The sequence below is a fragment of the Rhipicephalus sanguineus genome, chromosome 1 (genome assembly GCF_013339695.2).
Source record: "Rhipicephalus sanguineus isolate Rsan-2018 chromosome 1, BIME_Rsan_1.4, whole genome shotgun sequence".
Classification (NCBI taxonomy): domain Eukaryota; kingdom Metazoa; phylum Arthropoda; class Arachnida; order Ixodida; family Ixodidae; genus Rhipicephalus; species Rhipicephalus sanguineus.
In genome coordinates, this window is record NC_051176.1 from 198,182,002 (window position 1) to 198,201,566 (window position 19,565).

General features: G+C 44.1%; 1 protein-coding gene across 1 annotated transcript in view; it reads right to left on the minus strand.

Annotated features, from left to right (window-relative positions):
- The window catches only part of LOC119405171 (rap1 GTPase-GDP dissociation stimulator 1-like), a 69,945-nt gene that overhangs the window by 24,858 nt on the left and 25,522 nt on the right, over positions 1-19,565 (minus strand). Inside the window, 3 exon segments of the mRNA XM_037671983.2 lie at positions 5,014-5,103; positions 9,653-9,778; positions 17,624-17,761. Coding sequence (XP_037527911.2) covers positions 5,014-5,103; positions 9,653-9,778; positions 17,624-17,761 — 354 coding nt within the window.

A 19,565-nucleotide genomic window follows, 5' to 3' on the forward strand; every position in this document is an offset into this window, starting at 1 on the left:
TTCGCGGGTATAAGCATGAGCAAGTGGCTGCTAGCATTAAAGAACATGTATATAAAAAATGAACGTGGATAGGAATATCAGTGAGCGTGAATGGAAAAGCTTATGAATGCCATAGAATGGTGCCGAGTGAGTGGGCACATGTTATAATGCAAGGTTTTATGTGTGAGTGGACATGAGCAAGAATGTGAGTGCTAGCGAGTGAAGGTAAGTATAAATGTATGTTAGCAAGTGTGAGTGGACAAATGTATGAATATTATAAGTGTGAATGTGACTATAAGTACGGGTATGCATCGGTGGATGCATGCATGTATGGAAAGTGATGCTGGCTGTGAATGGAAGTACATTTAAACCTCTATATAACAAACTTCAGTATAAGGAAATTCTCAATATAAAGAAGTATTTCACTTTTCACAACTTCATGTCCATAGAACGCCATGTATTTGGAACCTTAATATAACGAAGCATGTTATCCATGATTTCAATATAACGAAGTTTCAGTGCTGCCCCAGGGGACCACTCAGGCAAAAAATTGAAACTTCTACCGGGTTCAGTGGTCGTATGGTTTGTTTGAAAGCAGTTTTTGTCAACACTTATCCCATATTACCACAGTGCGTATTGCCTGAAGTGCAGGATTGCCCCTCCACAAGTGCAAACATTATTTGGTTATCTGCTTTCATCCTGGGGCCACGTCCGAAGAATAACCAAGGTATTACTGTGCTCATGGTGTTCTGTATGTTTCTTACTTGTGTTCTCGTTATTTTGCGCAGTTTAATAACGTCAGGTTCAAGAAAACTGAACTTTTTTGTGTCCAGTATTGAAATTAGTCTTTTGTACTGTCGTATTATTAAAACACTCTTCTGGCACTTCTTGTGCAAAAAAGAAGCTTTTGGCTACTGCACCCTGCTTAAACGGTCAGATTTCAATTTAACAAAGTTTCAATATAATGAAGAAAATTGCCGATTTTACTGACTTCATTATATGGCGGTTTAACTGTAAGTGTAAACACATGATTGATTGACTACCTTTGAGTGTAAGTAGATGCAAGTTTGCAAGTGCATGAGTGCCTGATAAGTGTGAATGAATAAAGGTGTGAACATGAGTGAATGCCAGTGAGTGAAAGTGTATAACAAGAAAAAAGTAAATTAATTGTGCAACAGATCAAAAACATGGCTCATCCCTACGTCATAGGAATCGGTATAACACGAAAGTGAAACGTGTCTTCACAGAGGTAGCTGAGCGCTTATTGTGCATTGTTTCGCCACAACGGCGAAGCAATGAATGGGATAGCAACAAAGTGGAATGTCATGTGAAGAACGGCAAGGAGCTTGAAACTTGCAGTATGCTGCTCAAGCACAAAGGACGCACGAAAAGAACGCACGCATCGCAACAAGCAAGGCGATGACCTTTAAAGCGCACCCTTCACGCCATCTCATTGGTGATAACAAAAATAACTGCCTCTGAGCTCTGCCTACCGCCAGCAGTAATATAAATAGCTTGCCATTAGTACGCTGAAGAACATAGGCTTTGTGGCCAAGTCGTTTCGCGCCGCGCGCTGCAGAGCAAGGGGTCATCGGTTTGATTCCCAGCGACGGCACTTTTTCTTCTAGCTTTTCTTTGCCATCCGTTTGTGTATATTTTGCAACGTCATATCCGTGACGGAAATGCGTCAGTGAAGTCTTGCTGGACCCCGGCATAAAACGCTTTCGTGTTAAAAAAAGATACAGTAGAATCTCAATAATTTGAAGTCCCTTAATCCGAAATGACAGATCATTTGAACTGCACAGCTGGTCCTGGCAAAGTTTTGTGTATGTATCTGAATAGGAAAAAGACCCCTGCAAATTCGAACTCTGAAAACCACCAAACAGTTATTTCAGACATTTTTATACGTACCAACCCTGTTGGAAAATTTCACATCGCGTTGCCTTTTGCATCAATGAAATCTCCAAAACTTAGATACAGCAAATAATGCAACTGCCTACACAAGGCACGCAGGAAGAGGGTGCACATGCAGCTACAAGTTATCATGCCTTGCTTAGCTTTTGCACCTGCCACTGATTACCTGCAAGATAAGGAACGCAAGCTGCCTATGCACTTAGCTGCTATGACCATTGTCACAGGGAGAGATAGTAGTAGTTTCAGATGAGGAACAATGCTCATTTCTGCAACCCATATAGGGTAGTATGGCGCAGCATATTTGGGGGGACGAGTAGGAAAGGGGAATGAAGGAAGAGGGAGATGAAAGGAGAGGCATGCATGATGGATGGGCTGAACCCCCTCCCTCCCCCTTCTGCCTACTGCTCTGTCACATTTGCACCCTTTCAAAGTCATTGCACCTTCCCTCTCGCCTCTGCCCATTTCACCATAGTGCACTCTCCTATGGTCAGGAGAGCTCTGTGGCAGCTGTTATGAGTGGACACCGCTTTCGCAGCTTGGTCAACTATGTTCGTAGACATGCCAACACTTTCTCTGCATGTTGGTTTATATGTCCTCTTTCTCTCACTTCCCCACTCTGTTCCCTGTCAGCCGTGCTTTCTAGTGGGCAGCAACTTTTTGTTCCCCTAAAATAACTGCTTCTTCAAGAGGAGGAGAGGGAGCACTCTCCTGCACCCTCCCTTAACTCCCACGTCCTGTCCACTGCTGCATGCGTGCGTAAGTCTACCTCGTGGCGTACTGCTGTTGATAATACTGCCGTTTTAGACGTCATACACTGAGCTTTTCAATTGACCAATTTCAAAATGGAAATAATAAAAGTTACTGTTTACAGGAATGCATGGGCTTTGGAGGGACCTTTGGATAGGATTGAATTACCTCCCAAAATATTAGAGACTGACAAGTGGCAAGAATGTGCGATAAGATCCTGGTGGAAATGAAAAGACCATGAATTATAGCGACAGATTCAAACATCTTTTTTGTGATTTGAGTAAGATTACATTTTTAAATTGTGTCAACTATGTTCGTCCCAAAAAAACTGGTCCCAAAAAAACTGTTATGTTGCACAGCTTAGCAGGAGAGCCTTGATGCTGCACTATAGTGTCATTCTGTTTGCTGTATGAAGTCTGATGCTTTGATGCGCAACATAATTAGTACTCAAAATTAGAGTAGGTATATATGTACTATTATTATCCATTCCCGCTCCATCCTGTGCTGCTTACAAGGTAAAAGGAGTTGACGCTGAGAAGCGGCGTTGCCTTTGCGGCAACTAGCGGAACATGCTGAGACGTGGCACATGTGTGTGGAGTGCATGAATGCGCAGCAAACTACAGCGCACAAGCATGAAATGCTGTCACGCTCACCTCCCACTGTTTGCAGCATCTGTTGTGCATACAACTTCACAGTTGCCACAGATTGAAAAATTCTCGAGATAAATGTTTCACGGCCTTTTCCGCGTTACTATTCCGTGATTAGACACTGACTGGTAAGCTTTACATTGCACTAAAGAAAACAGATACCACAAAAATTCGTTGTCAGTCCCTTTAATCAAAGTCTAATTATTGTAGGTCAACTGTATTAACTTTGGTGTATTGCTGCGCCCTCATCAGCTTTCAGTAATTATGTTTGAAACACTAGTCATACAACTTCTGCCTTGGGAGCTAAACAATACAGGATTTTCACAAAATCTGCAGAATGCACTCTTGGCCAAGATATAATATATACTGATAGGCTAGTTGGTGAGCCATGATACTGATAAAGCAGCGCACAAAAACACGCTTAGTTAACATAAAGAAGACAGAAGTGCTTCAAAAGTGATTGCAAAGTGACACATCACTCTGATGGTGTGTGTTCTTCTCTTCTAATCAGCTAGTAGAATGTATAGTAGTTTCTTGTGTTATCAGGCTTTGTGATTGCCGTGGTTGCTTTGTATGTTAGTTTCCAAGCAAGTGTTTTCTGTGACTAAAAAAATTGTGGACGTTTAGCGCCTGTCCTGTGTGGTTCTCTGCTCTTTTGTCTACGTTTATCACGCTACTGGAGCAGGTTATGGGAAAAAAAACATCAATTTTCTAGCCCAATATTCTAAATTTGAAGCAGTTTAACAAAAAAGGCTTTTAGAAAAGAAAGCAAAAATATGTAAAAACCATTCAACATCGCCTAACTCGTGCACACTGCTATTTGAACAAAAGCAGCGTGTTGAACCACCTCACAGGGCAAACAATGAAGTCCACATTAACATTTGTAGCACCTGTGAAATAATTTGACAGGTGCTGCAAATGCTAATGTGGACCTGCCAACCTGGCGACCTCGAAATTTGGGACATTTGTAAAGCAGGAGTAAGTGGCAGTAGTGAAAAAGAAAACTGCCGTACGTTCTTGTTTATTGTTTCTCAGGGCAGCAGAAACGTCATACACAGCTCCAAATGATTGCCAGTAATTCTTTAGACAACAGTGAGCATATTAGAATTATTTATGGGGCGCATGCACGCTGGGCTGTGTCCCATGACAGCTAGTAGTACTAGCCACTTCTAAATCTTAGTATGCCTTTCCAGGGCCGTAACTAAGGTGGGTTGAGGGGGTTCTGACACACGAAATTTTTTCATTCTTTAACTTTTCGAGTGATAGTCAAATATTTGCATGCCTTCACAGCGACCCCCGAAAAAAATTCCTGGGTATGGCCCTGTGCCTTTCCGAACGACACCGGTGTACGGTGGCGAAAGTGGCTTAAAAAGCACTCAGCACTCGTTCTGCACGCCAGAGAACATGGCCAGAAAATTTTAGAACAGTCATTTTTTTTTTCTTTTTTTCCACAGTGGGGTTAGGGTTAAAATCTGGATTGGATTTGATTGGATTACGATGCCCAAACTGCAGGTGGCCAACGCAACTTCCATTTCCAGCTAAAATTAGCGCAACTGAGAAAATATTGAGGCTGGTCGAGCATTTTGGTGCAGCGTGGCGCCATTTCAACAAATTTCACGGTTTTGGCTCGGCTTGGTGCAAAAATACAGAATTGTATCAAACTGCCGCAATTGGCGCAGCTGCTGCACCCCTGGTAGTAGCAAAAAAGCATAACATATAATCTCACCTTTGACACCTGGGTGGTCTTCAATGCTGCACCATGTCACAAGATGCTTCACCAGCTGTTCATTCATGCCTAACTTTGTAGCAACAGCTTCTGCACAACAAGGTTAATACAGCCGTGAGAAAATTAAAGGAAAAGATACATAGAAAGGCAATGCGGCTCAAACAACACTTTCCAACAAACTCTGAGGCAGTAACTGGTGGTGATGTCTAGAAAACTGTTTGAGACAATTAGTTAACATACTTCATGCTTTTCATAGGGGAGAACTTGACCATGACTTGGCCATCGTTCAGTCATTGTGCACAGCACAGAAATAAGGCAGTTCGAGCTAATACTGTCATCTGTATCCACATAAAGCTTATATATTACATATGCAGCACTTAGCAGATTATCAAAATCACAACGAAAATGACTAATTCCAAAACTATTTGCAAGGGTACAGTGCAATCAACCTTGGGAAACAATGCCCAAAATTCATGCAAGAGAATTCTTAGACACGATATGGTGCAGGTCATTTGGCATACAAACACAGATTCAGAACATGATTTCAGAGTGCTAGAAAGACACGCAAAGGAAACACACCGGCACACAGAGCACCATGTGTGTGTGTGTGTCCCTTCTTGTGTCTTTTTAGCACCCTAAAATAATGTTTTCCAAATTGTAGCAACTTGCCCAAAAAGAAGCTTTATTAATAAAACATACATGTGTCAATCATTCAGCGCCTGACAGCTTGACTTGGTTAGGCTAGCCAAATGGTTTTAATTGTAGGAAGGCTACATATGAGCCAACATGTACTAAGCTTACTTGCTATGGCAGGTAAGCTTCTGCTAAGGCCATTCATTTATGACGTTTTTGATGCTGAAAAACTGAACAGTATGCTGTGAAGAATGGTGCCACGGAGGGCTTGATCTGAAAGAGCACTGACATATTTTTTAACCTCTTAGTTTTTTAAAACTTGCACTGAACGGAAGTGCGTGGCCTTTAAAACCTAGAGGAAATACTGGAAAGCCTCAGAGGGCCCTAGATAGTTTACTATTCAATAGCTTTTCTATGGAAGCATCGGTAAGGTCTCCCAAGAGGTTACTGTGTTGCAATCTCAAGATGCAGGAAGTAGTAATGAGAACTAACAGACAATAATGCCAAGGAAAGTATAGGGGACGTTATTAGTAGTAAATGTAATGTAAATGTGAAGGAAGAAAAGTGGACGAAACGATAGCCTGCCGCGGGCAGGGACCGAACCTGCGACCTTCGAATAACGCGTCCGATGCTCTACCAACTGAGCTACCGCGGCGGCCATCCCCCCGTCCACTTTATGGGGTATATACCTATGTGTATTTAAACGTGGAAGCGTCAGTCAGCGCCGCCAGCAGCCATGACGGCGAGTGTGGAACACTCTTTTTCTGCCTGTTGGCGTCACGTAGCACGTGAACTTATTACGAGCTGGCAGCTGACATGTTGCAATGTTGCAATGTTGACATGTTGCAGGTTGACATGTTGCAATGTTTTTGCCACCCACTGTGGCTGATTTGGACACCTCCTATGCTGCTACTTATGTGATGGCTGACGTAACAGCAATAGCAGATAGCCAAGCAAGTCTTTGCGAGTGTCAAAACGTAGCACTGTCCTGCTCTCATGTTTCCTTGCATTTCGCCCACATCGAATTGCGGTTAACGTGGCCAAGCCTTGTTTAGTGCCTGTGGCCAGGCATTAAACAATGCTGCACCTCTCTGCGTATGTTTGGATTAAATAAATTTTTTTAAATTACGTGATTTAAATGTTGCGCCATCTGCGGCCGCTTGAACTAGAGAAAGGGTGCCTTTTACAGTACGCCAACACCAAAGTTGAGAAAAATTTTGTAACTTAGTTATGAAGCCACATAGAAATGCTAAGAGGTTCATAACACTACCTCTTTCAATGTGTCGAATTCCATAATTTCATTGCAACAATGTATGACCACGTGTGCTGTACAATGTAGGCGAATAAACTGTTTAATTGTTCCTAATGCTTTAATTATGCTTTTGATAAAGCATGTTTTATAATGTCAACGGTAATGACAGAAATATTCGAATACAGTCGAACCCGGGTATATCGAACTCGCCAAAAAACGTTTATTAGTTCGATATATGGCATAATTCGATATAGGCCCGCTATAGGATTTTGACACAAAGGCACATAACAATAAGAAAAGTACTTTATTAATATGGTGGCTTACTTGCGTGCCCTACTTTGCAACAAAATAGTCCTGCATTTTCTTCTGTGTCAACGACTTCGCTGCCTGCGACAGCACGCACGCCTCCACGCTGTCCAACGAGTCGGAGCAGCTGAGGCCGCAACCTTCCACATTCACGCAATAGCGCCAGACCAACGCAAGTGCACTAATCACTTCGGAGGATGTAGGCAATGGGCCATCGTCAATTTCCTTATTGCTGTCGCTTTGGCTCGTGGTCGGCACGACGTCTGCAACGTAGTTCTCATCCTGTAGCTCACCCATGATGGCGACATCATCGTCCGCACTGACGAACTCGTCGAATGTCGATCCGTCGATAGCTCCCGGGAACTCTGCCAGCTCGCTCCAAACTTCGGCGGAAACACCTGCGGTGTCTTCAGTGCTGTCATCGGAATTTGGGGTGTCATCACCAGGCATGCGGAAGCTGGCATGCCTAAAGCAGTTCTGGATCGTCTCCTTCATGACATCTGCCCACGATCTACTCAACACAGAAAGAGCTCCGAGCAAGTCAATCTAAAGCTCCCTGCCGACACGAAGGTTCTGCAGCAGCCCCTCCACCAGGCGCTTCCGATAGCCGGCTTTCAGTGCGCGTATAATGCCTTGATCCAGTGGTTGCAGTACAGACATAGTGTTTGGGGGCAAAAAACGCAGCTCGATGTTGCTGAAGGTCGTACTGCAGTGGTGCGATGAACAATTGTCCACGAGCAGGCACACCTTGCGATTTTCGCCTACCAAATCATCATTCCACGACGATAGCCACCTGCCGAAATGCTCCCCGGTCATCCACGCTTTTGAGTTTGCTCGGTAGGTAATTGGAAGCGACAGCGCATTTCGAAAACAGCGCGGTGCCGTGCTTTTCCCGATAACCAGAGGTCGAAGCTTTTTCGATCCGTCTAAATTAGCTGCCAACAGCACGGACACATTAGCTTTGTTTGCCTTGCCGCCGCAAGTCTTGTCGCCACGACACGCAAGTGTCTTGTTTGGCAACATTTGCCAAAATAGAGCGGTTTCATCCGCATTGAAGATATCTTGGGCTTGATATCTTGCTGCGATATCTCGCCAGTTTTCCTCGAGCCATTTGTCTACGCTGTCCAGGTCCGCCGCTCTGCTTTCACCTGTAACAGCTTTGCCAACGATGTCGTGCCGTTCTTTGAACCGTTGGAGCCAGCCTGAACCGCCTTGGAAATCGTTCCTGCCAAGCAGGAAAGCAAGGTCCTTGGCTTTCTGCTCGATCATAGGGCCGGACACCGGGATGTTTCGCGACCGAACGTCCACAAACCATTTGTAAACGGCCGCTTCAACATCTTCGTACACAGCAGTGCGCACACGTCGGGCGCCACGGGCACCTGGCCTTTTGTCCGACTTGGCCCTGATGTCTGCCTTGTTTTTCAGGATAGTACTCAAGGTGCTCCTTGGAATTTTGTACACGGCGGCGACGTCGGACTTCTTTTCACCGCACTCGACCCGATTTATGATTTCGAGTTTCGCGGCGAACGGCAAATTCTGCCTCTTTGCACAAGCCATGACGACAGCGCGCCAATAAAGTTCACAGAGCACCAACAGGCAACACCACCAGCACGGACCACGCTGAATGAGGACTCGAGGAAAACAGGCAGCAGCAGGCACACAAGCATAAAGAAAGAAAAAATGGCGCTCACTTGTACCGCCTCCGCGCCTCGGAGAAAGCACGACGGCCTCTGACTGGCTGTAAGCGCTGCGAGCGGGCCAGGATCATTTCTTGCAGGGGGGTGTTCGCTTGTGCACAACCGGGTCTAAACCACTTTTTCTAGGGTGGCGCCGGCAGTTTTCCCCGCCACCGCGAGGGAAAGCCAACTTGCTGGGGCACTTTTGAGGCACATGGGGTTTGATATATCGGTTGTCGTTGCTATTTTCGTTCGATGTAACAGTAACTTTTGCTATATATTCTCAATGTAAATTTACCATGTTTAGAAATTGTTCGATATGCGGGATAATTTGATATAAACGGGTTCGACATAGTCGGGCTCAACTGTACAGTCAATACAGCAATGCAAACATTTTTTTTACATTATTAAGAAAAGACGATGTCCAATATTTGAAAACTAGCAAAAAAAAAGTATTCAATGTTTTATTAGGCGCGGTTTCAAAGGCTATTAATTTTCACACCTCCGGTCCTGTGAAGGACACGCCAATGCGAAAGTTGGCCAAGTTGATAAGGTATAAGTAATTGAGTTGGTTTAAGAAGTTGCAAAAATCCAAAATGCTGAAGCCAGAGAAAATATAGTCCAAGCAAGTATAGCCTAAAAAAAAAGATGAGCCTGTTACTGCATATGAATGCAATGCATCTACAGCAGACCTGGTAGATTGTTAAATGCAGCCTGCTTAAAACGACAAAAATGTAATAGAGAAAACACAAGCAGAAAAGCCAAGACATACCTTGCTTGTCAACTAGCATGCGTAATGTGCCAAGAAGCTTGAAGACAACAGGGAATGTCTCCACAGCCAGCATTGACAGCAACTTGTCAACAGCGCCAAGTTCTGCGAGCAGAGGCTTGTTGTCCACTAAACAGAAAACAAAAAGTCCCATTGGTTATGATGAAAAGTTGAGCCTGTATTCGCACCACCAGTTGTGGAGCTTCTCATGCTCAAGGAATAGAGGACACAATACACCATTGTACAAACTAACAAAAAGGGCATTTATTTGCACTTTTTTACACAGTAAGCCTGCTAGCCAAATTATACAAATAATAGCCTGCCAATGTAACACGCTGCGGAATCGACAAGCTCTACTCACAATGCCAGGACAACAAGCAAATAATGTTTGCTCCTGCGAGAAGTCCCAGCCTATGTCATTCACGAGTCATGTCTCCTGAATGAAGGCGCAGTTGAGGGAATGGGAAGGAGTCCCATTGCATTGATAAGCAGCTCCGTAGGATCATCCCCACGGAGCTGCTTATCACGCGCCCGAGAGAGGACCCCACGCAACAAGCTTGCAGGTCAAAGAGGAACAGCACCGTTCCTCATGGCCCCATATATCTTTGCTGCCAGGTGGCAACACTACGGGAACAATGGCACCATCTCAGCTTGGCCTTGTCCCACGTGAAAGCCGGTTTACAGAACACACAAGAAACATGCTGTGAAAACACCCTATCAGCAACCCAACAGAGTCAGTACCTACACTGTTAGGAATCACATGGAAGAAATGGTGGCGTTTGATTTGTGGGGGCAAGGACTAAGTTTGATGCACTTGTGGTAGGCCCATGTGCACCTATTGGCACCGTCTGCTGCTCAGTGTTCAAGGCCAGCTGATTTTCGCGCTAGGTCCTCATTCCAGCAAAGCATCTGCCACAGTGCCCCGTCATCTTCCACTCTGAAGTGCCTGAAAGGTCTGTGCTTCAGCTAGGCTTCTCGGCCATCTGTCCATAAAGGACAGCCCTGCTGGACGAATGGTCCATTAAAGGGGGTAAGCCACTGCTCTCAGCCATCATGACAAAAGACTTGCTTCCAGTGGTGACATTAGCAGCCACAGCTGCGACTACTTTTAGCTTTGCAACCACTGCTAGCTTTTGCTGCCATGCAGGGGCTGCTTGTCATGCAGTACCATGGGCAAGACCATAGTGAAATTATATTGTTACTGTAAAGACATCATCTTTGCAGGCTGTAATACACATGTTGAACTTCAGTTTCTTTACGTCTGTCCCGTATCTATATTTTTTAGCTTTCTGTGAAAAGCTTGGCGGACGCTTAAGCTTCGCCTTCAAGAATGAACACAATAGTGTACTCGGGTTCCGTTCACATCGCCTTGTCATTCGCTTGCCATGCTTCGCTTCTCGGTGGAGACATCCTCAACCGTGCCGCAAGGAAAGGAACATCTGTGTGCGTAACAGTGGCCATTTTAAACTCGCCTAGAATGCCTACTGCAAGTACAGTTGCGAAGTACCGACTACGCCATAATTCATTATTATGTAAAATTGTGAAGTACCTATTATGCACCCTTAACGCAATACGTGCACTTATGCAGTTGTATATACTTTGTTGATGCTGAGGCTGATGACAATGATTAATTATGGCAGAGCGCTTGGAAATAGGTGGGCCTTTAAACCACCCGCTCTTTGCACAATTCACAAGGTGTGATGCCATGTACGATTCTACACTTGTGCAACACAATGTTATGATTGTAGCAAAGAGAATTGTAGAAAGAGGAGCAGTGTTGTACACGTTCCTCTAAAACAGGAACGAAAGCTCGTTCCTCGTTCCTTCCAAATCTTGGAACGAGTTCCCGTTAGAAGTTCCCTTAGCGTGAAAGGAACTCGTTCCAGTTACATTTCGAAAACTAGAACGTGTCGTTACATTAATGTTACATTTGAATTTTCCATCAAAATATAGTGCCGGATAACCCTGAGGTGAAATAAAGTGAGCAAATTAAAGCTAACACTGAGCTTGCTTGAAATGCAAGCGCTTAACGTAGACAAGGCGCCTGTCCGTGTGTTATTTCTTCACGTCCTTGTCTACGTTAAGCGCTCGCATTTCAAGCAAGCAGAATGAATCACCAACTAGCCCAGTCAGTCATTCTAACATTGAGCTACATGTATTTTACGAATTTGACATCGCCGGCAACGTAGATAAAATGAATCTAAAGAAACTCTCCTACACGAATTTTTTAGAGACCACCGGCCATGCTGCAGACATATGTCTTCTAACTGCAACTTTCGTGCTCGTGTATTACAAGAGCAACAGATGGGTCACTTTCCACGTCAGTGTTCAAATGCGCTGTCAGAATAATGCACTTCAGATATTCAAATAGAAATACCGACACATGCACCAATATGAATAAGTTTCTTGCACAGGAAACCACATCGAAAAGAACAATCCATAAGCGCTTAATGAGTGCTACTTCAATATCGCAGTGTGAGTAGAAAATAATGTCCTGGATACATATTCACACCTTAGTAAAGTCCCGTGTTTGCACTCAGCAAGAGTTGCATATCGATGTTGGTATCCGACTGAGGAACCTGTTTTCTCATCAGCACGTCGTTGGCAATGTTTGCAAGCAGAACCGCCTGGATACACAGCATTCCTCGACCCCCCCCCCCTTCCCCCCGCCCCAAACACACACACACACAAAAAAGCTACGTTCTGAGTTGGCCGAACAAAAAGTCACCCAGGTGAAAAAAGTGCGGCCCTTTCTTGGCGGCAGCCTTACAATGGGGTTCGATGATTCTCGAATGTCAAGTAAAAGTTCCCCAAGGTGTGTCTACACTCCAGAACGGCCGATGATTGCTGTCAGACTGGCTCAGACAAAAAAAAAAGTCACCTGTTCTCCTCGCGCGTGGTCGGTCTTGACATCGCGTGCTTCCCTGTACCCCTGGATGCAGCATAGTCAAGTGACAGGCAAGCGCTAAGAGTTCTTGCGCCTCACGCGGTCGACCCATCCACCCTGTTCTGCATGACGTGCTGTGTGTGGGCGCCTGTTCAATGCCGAGGAACGTTTACGGAAGGAACGCCGTTCCTTATGCCGTTCCTACGTAAACGTAACGAGTTACCGTTACAGTTCCACCAATCCTTAATGGAACGGTGGCATTCCTCCGTTCCTCCGAAAAGGAACTAGTAGTTCCTGGAACTTCGTTCCTTGGAACGCCGTTCCAGTACAACACTAGAGAGGAGCTAGTGGGTCAAGGTCTTCAACGCTTGGCTCAAGAGTGCTACTCGTGCTCAGAGTTCGTTCCCTCACCTGACAGTTGGCTCAGGTGCTATCGAACAATTAAAGCCTTTACACATCTGTTATTGCGACTCCTAGCACTACATGGCACCTGCATAGAGTTTTTTTTTTTCCGAAGCAATTTCAAGCACTAGCGTGGCTCAGGGGTAAAATACCCGAGTGCCATGCAGAATGCCTGGGCTCTATTCTGGCTCGAACCCCAGAGTTTTATTCTGCATTTATCGCGATTTTTCACTCACAATCAACACTGCTGATGCCGACACCAGAATTTCTGTGACAAAGGCTCTTTAACGCTCACAGGAATGGTAATTCAGGCTAGTTGGTGTTCATAATCATCAAAACAGTGCACAAACAACGGATGTCACTTTGTGTTCGTCCGTTGTTTATGCGATGTATTGATGCTCTTTAACGCTATCGCATTAATACATTCTGTGTTGCATGTGCAGTTGAGTTTCAGTTGCATACTGCAGCAAGCAGTCCTGGGCCCACACACCTTAGTCTATCACACTTAGCCAGAAATAATCTACGCTTGCCAGTCCATTTCAGCATTTGCTGTTATGGTAAGCCCATGGTTAAGAGCAGCACATTCCTTTTGTTACCAACCATTACAAAAATGTTTAAAATTTACATGTGTGCTAAGAAAACAATTTTTAAAATAGCATTGTGCCAGTGACATGTGGAGAGTACCAGTGACAAAGCAGCTTGTCACATTGGGCTAACGCGGGCATATCTGGCAACACAGTTCTGGAATTATGATAGTGGTGGTGGTGGGGATTTTGCTGAGCTGGAGTTAGCTTGGCAGACTTGGCCAACAACTGCTCCACCTGAGCATTTCTTTACATGTCCTGAATATTGGGTCACCGTGAGTCCATCAATCCAGTCTCTCATAGATGCTAAGCTACATTTTATGCTTACTTCAGTTGTACTTCAATCCTTGCACAACAGGACACACACTAGTTTATAATAGGCAGCTGCTCTGGCAAGCCATATGACTTTTCAAGGAAGAACAATGAATGAACAACAGAGATCTAGAAGGTAGCGAAGAAAGGCGTAATTTGTAACATAGATGCCGCTAATTCAATTCATGCCAGAATAATGAACTGAGCACTAACACTAACAAGCTCAATTTTATTATCTTCTCTTTACACAATAAGCATAGCCCAGGTTCTCTATCTACTGTATCCATAATGGTAATGATTTATTTGCTTCTTAGAATATACTACTACGTTCTTGGAGGTAGTATTAGATATACATCCGTATAGCCTTAACAATACGTATATCCTCACCAATGAAGAAATCAACATGTGGCATTAAGATTCTATTAACTATTTCCCTACCAAGTTTTTTGGCCAAAAATGATACAAGAATACCAATCTTTTTTATTTGCCTATTTGATTCCCCGTGTCTTGAAGGAACTCAAAAAACTATTTGAAGGCTCTTTATTCGCAAGATACAAGCAAAATATTTTTTGAAAATATACAGATTGGCTTCACTGCACTGCACCATGGAAAGTGCCCCAACCTCTCTAGTCTTCGGTGCAGAAAATGACTCTTTAAAATTTTAAAAATAAAACGCAGGATCAAGAGAGCCAGTGAAAAAAGGGGCGCCTATCGGCATCCGCTGCCGATACGGTGAGACGCAGTTGTCGTCCGAATCCGATCATTTAGAGAAAGTATAGCGCTCTGTGTAGTCGCTGCCAGACTATCAGGAGAACTGGAATTCTTGCCATGTTCAGCGCGAAAAAGGAACACGAAAACACAAGGAAGTGCACGACACAAGCGCTGAATTCTTCTTCATTGCACGAAACTTTGGCAAACAAGTGGATCTTTTCTTCTGAATGGAGCCTGTTGCCAGCACGCTCGTGCACAAAGGAGGATGCCATTTTCTAATTCCAGTCACCAGAACGAAGTCTTTTCTCTGCCAAAATGCCTGCTTTGAGCGCATTTTTGAATTTTTTTTAATGCACCATCTGTTCAAGCCAAAGAGAACTCAGCAAAATTAATTAGGGTAGCCTACTTGTGTCGCCCGCAAACGCTTCTTTTAGCGTGGCAACACTTAACCCCGCACATTTGTCCCTGTTGCACCACATTCAAAATCAAGACAAAGGAATCACGATGTTCAACCCTCTCAAACCAATGCTTGCTTGTTGCTTTCTACTCACAACAAACTACCACTTCATAAATTAAAGAAATACTTTCCCAGCATTTTATTTTACAAATGCATCAATGAAAAGCTCCCTACAGCCATTATTAACCCAAGTCAGTTTCCATATGTCACTTATAGAAGATTCGTATCCCAGAATAGCTTTCTCTTGCCTAAACCAAGAAACAGTTTTGGGAAATTTGTCACCAATTTCACTTCAATTTCCTTATGGAATATCCTATCAATGAAGATTAATTAATTTTATATTATTGGTTAAGTAGTATATAAATTTGACTTACATGCTTACTAAGTACTGTATGTACTCCTAGTATCCTGGCATAATACTTTTTTTCTTTTCCTACTGTGAAAACTGGTGTATTAGTAAGGAAAGCCAAGCTAGTTGGTATGAACGCATTATGGAATAGCGTAAAAACACACAGGGACACAGGCAAGCGCCTGTGTCGTCTCACTTGCCTGTGTCCCTGTGTGTTTTTGCGCTATTCCGCAATGCCGTAGTATCCCTGGTGGCTCCTTGATTGGCATCACTGAAAGCAGTGCTAAAAGACAAGGAAGCAGGGGAATGCATGTGTGTGCCATGGCACATGCTGTAACTGAGCTATGGCTGGACACTAATGGGTGTGGTTCGAGTTATTGAACAATACTAGTTGTGAAACTCCTTATAGGCTCTATGTATTAGAATCCAAACATGGCGTTGCTCAAAATTGCAAAGGTATGCTGATTGTCGTACCGGCTGTCAGCGGAGAAGCAAATTAGTACTAAATCGCATTTTCTTGCATTTCACGTTGCAAAGGACTACAAGCTTGATGAGGCGAATAGTGGGTTTGTGTTAGTAGCTTACTTTTTGCACATTATGTTGCGGCCACAGAACTTGAAACTACTTGGGAGAACTACTCGAAAGTAGTTCTCCCAATTTTCACCGCAGTAATTTGTGCAATGACGGCAAAGAATGCAGCCATACGATGTGTTTTAGTGGACCAACGTGTGTTGGCACATTGGTTCACTAATGTGTGGTGGTTCACTAATCTCCACAGGTTTGTCCATGTGCCTGTCCAGGTTTCGGGAGAGTGTCTGACAACTGGTATGATTGAAAAACTCTGGGGTATAGCTGTGCCAGATTTAGGCCTGTGGGCCAGGACTGTGGAGACGTGTCACCTTCCACACTGGCCCCCACCATGTGGGGCCTCAGCTGCATTTGGGGACCAATCACGTTCATAGGGGAGGCCATGTCACCTGTTCAACAGCACCTTTGTGATTGCCACCCTTGCATGTGAGGTGACCTTCACCATGCGCATTGGTGGGCGCTCTTCCGACAGCATCTCCTAGGTTGCCATCATCAGGCCTCATGTCAAACCTGCATGCGCTGCCTCCAATGTCCTGTTGAGGCTTCTGGTGCTGCTATTGGAAGTATGTGTCCACTTTTCCCTAATATAACCTATGCACCTGAGCTGAGTGGCAGGCCCTCATGGCAGTGAGCAGGTAACTGCACCTAGCAGCTACCTGCTGTGTGCATTTCGCACAGCAAGGTTGGGGAAAACAACCAGGTATGTTTGAGCATCTAGGACCTGTGGAATCCTGCAGGACTTCAAAAATATGGAGGCTGCACTACGTGGTCTGCTGCAACTTCACCAGGTACTTCTGAGAGGCCTGCCAGGTTTAGGATTTGTGGGCACCTCCAAGACCTTGTATCTCATACACTGCCTGCTCCCAAACATCCGTTAGGTGCACCAGCTCGTAAGGTTACACCTAACAGTGGAGCACTGTACCAACGCTGCAAGCACTGCTGTCCAGTGTCATCCCCTTTGCAGAGGAAGGGGCCGTGTGGGAATTGCTGTTGTATCCCTGGTGGCCTCCATGATTGGTGTCACCAACAGCAGTGGTAAAGAACAGAGGAGATGAGGAAGTGCACATGTGTGCCATGCTGCATGCGATAGCACAGCTGTGGCTAGCCATAATGGAGGCCTGCAGGCTGGGACTGTGAGGACACATCGTATCTCATAACACATGTGCTGCTTTATTCATTGCTATGTATTAGTGCTCACATTTCAATGTTGTATGTAACAGTTTGCTCTCTGATGTTATATGAATGTTAATTATTTTTCCATTACTGTTTATTAACAGGAGGTCTTGCCCTTACATAACATATACATGGAAATGTCCTTAGACTGTGTGCAATAAATAAATAAATTGAAGTTGAAATATGTACCACTAAAGAAAAATGGACATAAATGAGCATACAGTGTGTCTTCAACTGTTCGAAGTTCTTTTAACCTACATTGAAATCTTAGTACAAGAGTGTTTAAACATTATGCCCCCAGTGGAATACAGCCATTGCAAGTAGCAAGTATGGATACATGGTGTGTAAGCACTTATTCAGAAATTGCCTTGAACAATAAAATTATGTTTTGGAGTGACTCTAAATATGTGCAAAGCTAGATCTGTTTTCAACACAACACAAGCCACACCTCCCCCCCCCCACACAAAGCCCCAAATGATACACCCCATCCTAAGAATTCAATCTCGCTTACATGGAATGGCAAGGTTCCGTAATGCTGCCAGTAAGGCATGCTGCAGTCTGATGTCTCCATCTGTTCCTGTGTGCTCCGTAAGGAGGTCCAGCAGACGTTTAGCAACACCATCTCTGACCATCTGAATGCAGTGATCATCTGGAGATTTCACATTGAGAAATACACAATAAGTAATACTATACAGTACCACTAAGATGAATTAAGCATACAGGCTTTCATCAAGTAGCAAAGTACGCATACACAGGCAAAGAATTCTTCAGCCAACCTAAAAACAAACACAATGGCCTAAAACATTAAAGGTTACGACAAGGTATGAAGCAGCAAATTTTAGGTGTAAGGAGAACAAAAAATTCTGCACTTCACTGCTGTAACCTGCAATTGGCACTTGTGTGCATTACTATCTGTGCTTTGTTTCATGCCAGCAGCTTTGCTCCATTTACTGCATGAATATTTTATTCCTCACTAGGCACACATCACATGACGTGACATAAGGCATTTGATCCTATTAGAGCATGTGGGTATCCGGACTGATGGCACTACAGCACAAACCAATAATAATGTAAGTCACGGCAGTCACAAATATCTACACCATAAGTGGTACCGTACTACAACCAAAACATTCTTGAAAGGCTGCACATGTGCAAAATATGTTTAGCAAGCAAAGCAGCTGAGTGTATCCTTTGAATTGTGGCTTGTGAATGGGGCATCCGCATCCATTTAGAGGAGTACCAACAAGAATTTTAGAAATTTTTATGTTACTCTAAATAAAAACACCACCGTTGAGAATCCTAAAAAGAGTATTGTGGTGCCTCAGAACACATTGAATATACTTTTAATACCGCTACCTTAAAAAAACACTTTTGGTTTTGATATCGATGAGGCAGTTTCACAATGATCTGTCAGCAGTCTGACATAGAAGGTCTAAGTCACAGGGTCATAGGTCTAACTCAACTCGTGATGTCAGTTGCAAACGGTGCACGTAAATGATGAGTGAATTGTTGTCCAGCGACTCAGACAGCAATTTCAACAGCATGCAGGATGCAGAGTTTGCAAACTTAGCGAATTGTCTTGACTCATCATGATAATGTCCATAGCGGTGGGGCTGGCTTGGAGACGCTGGGCGACGAAAACTTTAAAATCGAGCTCAAATATTTTGTATGTGTTTCCTGGATACGGTGTGTGGCGAGCATCAACTTTGCATGTCAAGGGAATGAAAAATCTCTCTTTTGCGATGCCTCAAAATTGTGTCAGTACTCTTTTAAATTTCCAAATGTCGAAAGGTTAAAATCTAAGGGCCCATGTTGCCGACAAAATGAACACAGGAATAAAAAGGGAGCTAACAAAAGAATGTGCTATAGCGGAAAGTCTCCGACCAAATTTCAGACCTCTTCAATTATGTGGACTTCCAGCGGAACCGTGCCGCGCAGAAACTACTTATGTCGAACAGCGACTGATAATGCTCATGCCCGTACGGTACCTCATTTGATTTCTCGTGTGTGTGTGCAATGTCAAAAATCACTAGGCCTGCGTAGAACATGCAGCACAGCCACAGTGAAAGCTCGAAGATCGGCCTTTCCAGAGCCCGTTGTGAAGTCTCTTGAGGCAACTTGAGGCAAGTATACATGCAAGGTACCCACTACGCCATAAACCACCATAATTTTCACGAAGTAGGGAAGCACCCACTATGCCATTATTCGTCATTCTATGGATAAGCGAGGTACCCGCTACACACCTGTAAGGCATTATGTGCACTTTGTTTGTGCTGTGGCTGATGACGATGAAGAATTATGTCTGAGCCTTTCATAATGGGTTGGAAGCATTCAAAGACCCACTCGTTGTGCAATTCGCAATGTGTTGTGCCTGGTTGCTATTTTAGTCTTCTACGACGCTAAATTACATATGTTAACATGATTCCTTGCCTGACATGACACCTGTACAGGGT